The 8,544-nt window shown below is 31.9% G+C and overlaps 1 protein-coding gene across 1 annotated transcript; it reads left to right on the plus strand.

The window, feature by feature from the left end:
* Positions 1–4,574: 4,574 nt before the first annotated feature.
* LOC134276645 (C-type lectin domain family 4 member M-like) lies at positions 4,575–7,754 on the plus strand. Its single transcript, XM_062758917.1, has 5 exons — positions 4,575–4,588; positions 6,294–6,376; positions 6,610–6,689; positions 7,256–7,349; positions 7,454–7,754. Exons 2-5 carry the CDS (start codon positions 6,307–6,309, stop codon positions 7,669–7,671), a joined length of 462 nt encoding a protein of 153 aa, XP_062614901.1. The 5' UTR covers positions 4,575–4,588; positions 6,294–6,306; the 3' UTR covers positions 7,672–7,754.
* The last annotated feature ends 790 nt before the right edge of the window (positions 7,755–8,544 follow it).

The following is an 8,544-nucleotide window of genomic DNA, read 5'->3' on the forward strand; positions in this document are numbered from 1 at the left end:
TCCACGACCCGGCTCAATTTTCAACGGACTAGGGTCTAAATTCAACACCTTTGGTCTCACTATTCAACGTTGAAAAATGACCCCGGGTCAATTTTCAACCCGGGTCAAAATTCAACGTTACACCGGCGTAACCTTACGCCTGTCGTAAGTCCGGACTTAAAGGCCGAGATTTTTAACCGTACGGTTTTCTCAGGTAAGGGGAGGGACTAAATTTTACATGCGTGGCACCCCAAGGCACTGACGGTCGTGCAGACCGTGGGAAGCGCTAATCCCTATACACAAACAGTATACACAGGAAGTCCATGAGTATTACCTGTACAGCTTGTTGGCCCTATGTTCATCATTAATTAAATTAATAAATCTCGACACCGTAAATAAAAAATATCATAAGTAATAATTGATGATAATTATAAATTCCATAATTTCAGACTTATATCTAATATCATACAAGCAGAAATCTCACCGGTCGACTTTTGTTAAAAAATCTACGGTATGTACCTTAGTACATTGTATGTCACAGTAGCAATGACTTGAGTTCGTTGTTAAAAAAAAAATAATGAAACACAGGTAAAAATTCAAAAGTAAAATACTCATCCTTGCCTGTCCCTTTCAAAATCTTAAAAACTTTTCATATTTAGCAATTAGAGCTTCGATCACGTCAAATAGTAACAGTTACTTCCCGTTTGTATAAAAAGTCGCGTGGTCCTATTTTTAGCAAATGTACATTCTGTATCTTATTGTGAAAAATTCTCGATAATGATGGTTTTGTAAAGTTAGAATTACATACAAATATGTATGTATTTTGAGTAAATTCAGATAATAATTAAACAATTGAAAACAACAAATTAATTTAATACTTGCGTATTTCTTTCAAAACTATTTTTAACACCTGTGACCTTGAACGGAGGTAACAACCCACGTAGCAAGAAATGCTCGGTTATAAAAAAGGAAGAGAAAAGAAAGAAATTCTTAATATATTTAATACTTGTCCAGGCGAAGTTGTTACTAATTAGACATTTTGTTTTCAACATTACTATCCAATACATGCAAAACATGTTACCAGCTTATTTTCTCCTTTATGCTCCGTAATGTTTTCGCCGCGTCTCAGAACAAGAATCTTTTTACGACTGAAAACAGTCGCCTATACATTTTTCATTAGAAAAAATATACACACTCTTGATTTGCTGTATTGAAACACTATTATGAGATCATTTTCATTTTATGATGAAATGTTTGTAATAAAGATAATCATACTCAATTATAATCAAGTTAAAATTGTTTGTATCGAAATGGCTTCCTCATTACGATAGTGATTTAGCGGTAAACATCTGAAGACTGAAAGTTAATTTGATGGTGGCCACGCGTGTCAAACAAGGTGAAGAGAGATACACAGGGACTAGTAGCTAAATGTCAATCAATTTCAAGTACCCAATGATGGACCTTAATTTATTTGATTGACAGGGGGATACAGACCAGGTAAATCTGAGGGTGGTGCTTATTATCTCGGGCTTTAAGTCAAATATTTGGACTGAGGTCCGTTTCACTAAAAGGCGTAACTTTGCGCCCGCCTTTAAAAGACAAAAATCTACGCCTATAGCCAAGGGTAGTCGTAACTTATGGCGTAAACAGGAATGGACTGCTAATTCTGTTGCCGAGGGTATCGGGGCTGACCGTAATGTTAAATTGTACAATTTGTCATGTAAATTTTATTAATTCCATATGAAATTAAGAAAACAGAAAGTTTTGATAGGTGGTACCAATTCTCGAATAGAAACTTTCTTACCATGCATATATGTTTTATGCACATTCTTTATATTTGCACTTGCCGTTTACATGTTAAAATGCCATATTTAGATACTCGATATGGTTTTCATTCGATTATTTTTAAATTTTATCCAATAATTTGATTTACGTTTCATATTTAAATAAATTGGGCAATGAATAATGCAAAATATATACATACATGATGTACATGTAATACAAAGGTATATTTGCATAAGAAATGTCTAGCATTTCAAGCATTTCATCCCCCTCCCTAACTTCCGCGCATAATATGTGTGAGCATGATATTTTGAAATTTAAATATCACTAAGTGAATTATTGACTTTATATTTTCCTCTTTTTTTATTTCATTTTTTGGTGAGTAAAAGGTGTTAGCTTAGGTAGTTAAACTAAGGTTAATCACAAAAGTAATATCAGTATTGTTAAAATGTAAATACAATCTGTCGATCTGCTGACCTGTCGACCTGTTTACCTGCTGACTCGTCGACCAGCTGATCAGTCTACTAATCTCATTTTAATTCGCTAACCTGCTGACCTGTCGACCTGCTTACCCATTGACCCGCTAATCAATCTTCCAATCTCACTTTAATTCACTCACCTGCTGACCTGTACACAAAATTAATTATCTTACCTGCTTCGCATCGTATTAAAATGCTTAAACTCCGCGGTCCCAACTCATGTTTTACAGCATCACTGTCAATTCATCCCTAATTATCTGGTACATTTATGCAAATTACGATAATCAATATTCAAGTAATTTTACAAAATGTACACTCATTCAAATCTATGTCAAATTTGCAAATAAATGCGCAATTTCCGGAACTGCTGCAATGTATAGTGTACTTGAGCTGGGCAAGAGCTCTGTTATTGCTGATGTTTTCGATTCACCGGGTGCGTTCAGTTGTCAAAGTCTGCTCATCACACCTGCACGGACTGACAATATACTGTGTGTATGTTTTGCTTTCAAACATTTCTACTCTTAATTTTCTGAATTATAGTTTTAATCTTTTTCATTAATACACAACAAGATTGCCACTTTTCGTAAGTATTAAGAATAAAATTAAAATTTGTGAAAGTGCAATGATGTGTCAATCAAACCCGTCTAAAAATTTGAAGTTTTAATAATATTAGATGATTTAATTAAATCAGGGGCTTGTTTAACGATTGCATCTGCATGCAAAAGTTGTATTATGGGAGTAATGAGTGTTTTCTGGCGATCGTTTGTGACAATTATTTTTATATTTTTAGTCTTCATGAAAATTCATGAACATTCATTAGGCCAAAATAAAAAATACTCTTGTTTCCTGTCAGCTGACCTACCCTACATTTTACCCTCCGACCCTAAAAGTTTTTATCACATTTTCATTTTTTGGGTGACTATTTTCCTGAAATGCTAAAGTCGACCAACAATATTCAAAGAACTAATACATCACAAGTGTACAGGATACCTTTACTTTATAAAGAAACTTGCTCTGTAAACTGTTAACATATTGGTTTCTTGTTATTACATGCTATATGTTTTGCATTCATTGAGTTTTGGAAATAAAATTTTTTCTCAAAATAAAATTTTTTCCCTACCTACCTACCCTAATTTGTTTGGTCAGGGGACAGGAAACAAGAGTATTTTTTTCTTTTGGCCTTACCTTGAACTATTAAGTTTTTTCTTTAAACTGAAAATTACCAATATTCATATTTGTTCATCATTTGTTCATGAACTATGAATTATGAATGTTTTCATGAATTTTATTCATGAACTACTTTTATGAACCTGTTAAGAATCCTTTAAGAACCATTCATGAACAATTATGAACAACTCATAAAGGTTCTTAAAATCATGAATATCATTTCGCAGGGGAAATAAGATTATTAATTTATTTTTGTGTGAAATGCTATTAAGATATATAAGTTGTAAAATTATACAGATAATATTAACTTCAAATCTGGTTCCATGCACCTTTAATTGCATATACTTCAATTAGCATTATAGAATCCCAATCTATTGTAAGAACTAAAACATTATGTAGAATTGTTTAGATAAAGGTAAAGACAAAAATCTGCTCAAAAGCTAAGGAGCAAACCTCTTGAAGACCTGTGTAAGAGGGATATGGAGATAACGAACAGTATTCTATCTCAAAGTCAATAAAACATACAAAATAGGAGCAGAGCAAACGCGAACCTCCGAAACATCAGGGGTGGGATTAGGTGCCATGGAGGAGTGAGCATCCCCCTGCTGACCGGTCACACCCACCGTTGCTCCTTGTCATGATCAGGAAATAACGGGAAAATCCGTCGTAAATTCAATGTATAAATAACGGACTAAAATTAGTATGAAAAACGTCAGTCAGCATTTGACTCAATGATAAATTATATTTGCTGACAAGGTCATCGTATCGACCATAACTAAGTATCAAAATTAGTTATTTAAAAAAGAGATAAACAAACTAGAAAAATTCTTTACTTCTTTTCTTATAAAATTCCATCCGTCATATTGATTAGAAAGCACTGGGTAGTTTAGATTTAAGTTTGACAAATAAGGGAACTTAGGGGATAATGTGGAACCAAAATATATGGTCAAAGTTAAACATAGAAATAGATAAAGGAATTGTACATGAAAGAATGCATGGTTAAAGAAACTCGTGTGAGCGTCATTGCCCATCGGCCTCTGTTTTTGTTGCTTCGATCAACTTTTTGACACGCCATATGTCATTACTGCAAATATAGACTTCGATTTTATTGAATGATTTTCTCTTTAAAAATAAGAGAAGATGAACCATTTTGACAGATTACTTCAAAGAAACTTCCAAAGGTTAGTACACTTGCTCTGATATTTTGCCTTTTCCGTATTTATCGTCCGTTATCACCACTCTGTATATTATTATTATTTAAAAGCTCAAATATTCGTGGGAGATGATATTTCGTTTATTTTGTTGTTAACAGTTTTCAACGAAATTAAACCCCACACGAAATTTATTAAGAATGTGCAGATATATCTGAATGTGAGATTTAAGTAGGAATCCATATGAATGCCTAATAGCGACATGGCATGACCAAACAAGCATGAAAAACATAATTTCTCAGAGAAATTCCCTTCTAAAATACAATAATACATTATCCGTACGCACCAAACACCTTAATGCAAAATTCCATCTTCTATAACTGAATGTAAAAATGTGCTTTAAGCTGGTTTAATTTTTTATAACTTATTTTCCAATGAAATTAAAGAGCTACTAACACACGGCCAGGAATACGATTAAGTTCCTGGACAGTACCGTTGTCAGAAACCTTTATTATTGAGCACTGAAAATGTTTCGTTGTCATGAACATACAGGTGAGGTCATGATAAAATCCTTACGTTGTCATTACCTAAGAAGACAAGAATGGTTTTCCTGGGTTGAAAAATGTCAATGTTAGGTTAACTCTAAAATAATGTTTGTTTGCCCTTTCCCGTCTCAGGATCAATAGGAAGGTAAAAAACTACGTTTAAAAAAATTTCAATGATAAATTTTAAATATCTTGTGTTCAGAATACTGGAAGTCAAAAAAAAAGATTTGAGTCAAGTTTTAGCTAGTCGGTCGGGAGAGGGTAACCATACAATTTTTATAAAGATGGCGTTATGCAGTTTTCATACAATATGCTTTGTTTTCTTTTAGATCGAATATTTTTTATCATTGCTGTTGCATATCATTGATAAACTTACATGTTAGGAAAAATGACACCGGACCAGATGAACTTAACATGTACTGATAATGATTTTTTTTCTAACAAATTGCGATTTCTAAAAGGATGTTATCTATAAAAGGCTGTCAGTTGCATATTACTTTTAAAATTCAGGTTTTCTTCTTCATATTTTTAAATGAAAAAAAAACTGTTTTGATAAATTAAACAAAATAACTATTTGATTTTCCAGCTGACGACCATGGCGTCACACATGGCCATGTGATCACCAACCAAAACTTCTCAAAATGTATTATGGATATCAAATACTAGTACACCAATTTTTTTTGGGAATACTGAATATTGTATTTCTTTCCTTTAATTTAAATTCATTCTTAGAAATTGTCAAAAACGTCATATTTTAGGCACTATATGTATAAATTTTTGTATGTTCTTAATGACAACGGACGAATTTTATCATTACATCACTTGTAAGTTCATGACAACTAACCATTTTCAGTTCTTATCTTTCAGGGTTTTTTAAAACAGTACTGTCTAAGACCTTAACGTGTTTCTGGCAGTGTAATAGTGTTCCTTTTAATCTTTTGAAACCCCGAGCTTTGAATTTTTCCACTCCAAGAAGCATCATTGCTTTGAAAAAAAAATGGTAAACGCAAGTGAGTTCTTAAAGTTTCTCGCTATATATCGAAATTCACCCAATAACATACATTTCCTGAGAAGACTTATGAATGCTTGTGTCAATAAATCTTGCATAAATTTTAAAATATTTAATAATACACTTTTTAGTTTGTTCACCTATTTTGAGTAGGTTGTAATACAATCTCGTTGTGTTTTAGATTTCTTGTAAAGATGTCAACTCTATCTGTCTTCTTAGCATTTGTCCTTGTATCAACTGTACAAGGTTATATCTTGACCAGAGGTGAGGTCTTTTTACCCTGAGGAAACAAACATGTTTCTCTGTTTGTTATTTATATATTTTTAAACTTTATTTTTCTTACCTATTAGAAGAATAAATAAGAAAGATAGCCGTACAAACGTACATATTGCAAGATAGTTTCTGTCTTCTAGCATAATTATGCTTTAGGAAAGCAAGAATGGTCTGATATAAAACAAATAAAAATGTTTTTTACATTTTTAAAAATATGATTTTAGATTGCCCAAAAGGATGGGTATTATATCGTTGGAATTGCTACCTATTTTCCGAAGAAAAAGTAAATTTCAAGCAGGCAATGGTGAGCACAATACATGTAGCATCTCAAAAGAGATGTCTTGTAAAAACGAAGGTCTTTTTTCTATTTTAAAACTTAAGATGTAAATTATGTATTTTTAAAGTGTTATATTCAATGTAACATGTTCATTGGTAAAAGAGAATAATAACGTATCAACTTTTCAATTCCCGATGATCTATTTTTTAGCATTTTTTTAAATCTTCATTTTAAATATATGCTTGAGTTAGGCGAAGATATCGAAAAGTGATCCACTTCAGAAACTCTTTTTGAATATTTGTGAAAAGGCGTTAACACGGACCTTGATAATTCTAGTGAGGGAATCAGGTGCCTTAGAGGAATTATCATCCTCTATCGATTGTTTACATTTGCAGTGATTCATTAGTAAATTATGTACTGTAGAAAACAAAGACCTACTACTTTGTATGAGCTTACACATGTAAGATGATCGTATTCAAGTGAAACATTATTAAGGATCTTAATTAAAAAGTAAAAATAATTATTATATTTATGTATAATTACTCATTAGGTAATCAATTAAAATAGTTTTTTTTTCTTAAAATACAAAATAGATAAAATGTGCGGAAGCAACAGGAGACGGTCGACTTGTTCAAGTACATGATGAAGAGGAAGAAGAATGGCTCCAACTTCAGTTTATGCTGAGAGGTACAAGTTTCTTATATGTTCTTTTATAATGTGTTGTGTAGGGGTCAGCCTCTGGATATCATGCCGACAATAGTTTTATGTTTAATTATTAATCTCATTTTAAGGAATGGAACGTGTATGGATGGGCGTTTCGGACATAATAAAGGAGAATAAGTTTCTCAAACTCTCCAACGCTGAAAACATTCAATTCAACAACTGGGGTTCAGGAGAACCAAATAATTCCGGTAAGGAGCATTGTGTTGAATGGAAGGATGGCAAATGGAATGACCTGTCATGTGAATCAAAGAACGGGTTTGCTTGTGAACGACCGTTATTCATGTAGATTAATACAGAACATGCAAAACAAATTCTGAGAGCGAAATTGTAAATGTACAAAAAGAAATAAATAAATTCCAATGCATCGATTCTGCTTGCTTGATGTATTTATTTCTGAAAACATTGGAGCATAAAGCATAAAATTACAATAAAAGATTGTTTAATTATGAAATCATAGCATTTTTAACATATGTTACGTGATGTAAGAGTTTTAGTGATCTAAAGACCACTGTCGTGTGAAAAATGTAACTGCAGTATTTATGCTGATTCACTATAGTTTGTTATTAAAGGAATAATCCTTTAATTTTTCAAATAAATGTGAAAGTATATAAGCTAAAACCAATGAAAATGTTGAGTTTGGACAATAACATTAAGTCGGACTGAGAGTTTTTTTTTAGAAGAGTAATAAAAAGTACGCTTTTAATCTTCGTAATCCTTTGTTATATATAGCAAAATTGTGAATGGGAAAGTAATCTCAATGAAATGTATTAATATTGCCTACATTCTCTCATAAACATTTATTTCTTCGTTCTCTACTTAAATAAACGAATTGAAGTTCATTTTAATGGACACAATATCATATTCACTTATTTCTTATTTTTTTAAATGACTCGATTATAACTGAAAACTACAGAGAAAGTAATCTGAATATCAATTATGGTGTCATTAAGGCTTTTTAACTTAAAACTCTAAAAAAAAAATTATTAGGTCTTATTAGTTCTTGATTGTAATTTGAGAAAATAGAGGAATGATTTGAATTCATTGCAGCTTCTTAATTTATACGGTATTAATGAGTTTGGTGAAGCTTACTCAAGTTTATACAGTATATTTATTTCTTATTTAATGAAATACATAGAGATACAGAACAGTATTCGAGCTC

The sequence above is a fragment of the Saccostrea cucullata genome, unplaced genomic scaffold, assembly GCF_032062105.1.
Source record: "Saccostrea cucullata isolate Sc308-1 unplaced genomic scaffold, CSIRO_AGI_Scuc_v1 ctg6831, whole genome shotgun sequence".
NCBI classification, from domain to species: Eukaryota; Metazoa; Mollusca; class Bivalvia; order Ostreida; family Ostreidae; genus Saccostrea; species Saccostrea cuccullata.

Excerpts from the sequence above, each read along its gene's own strand:
- LOC134276645 (XM_062758917.1), top strand. The coding sequence starts at position 6,307 with ATGTCAACTCTATCTGTCTTCTTAGCATTTGTCCTTGTATCAACTGTA. Across the intron at positions 6,377-6,609 it reads AGGTTATATCTTGACCAGAG|ATTGCCCAAAAGGATGGGTA; the intron begins GTGAGGTCTTTT and ends ATATGATTTTAG. Across the intron at positions 6,690-7,255 it reads TAAATTTCAAGCAGGCAATG|ATAAAATGTGCGGAAGCAAC; the intron begins GTGAGCACAATA and ends AATACAAAATAG.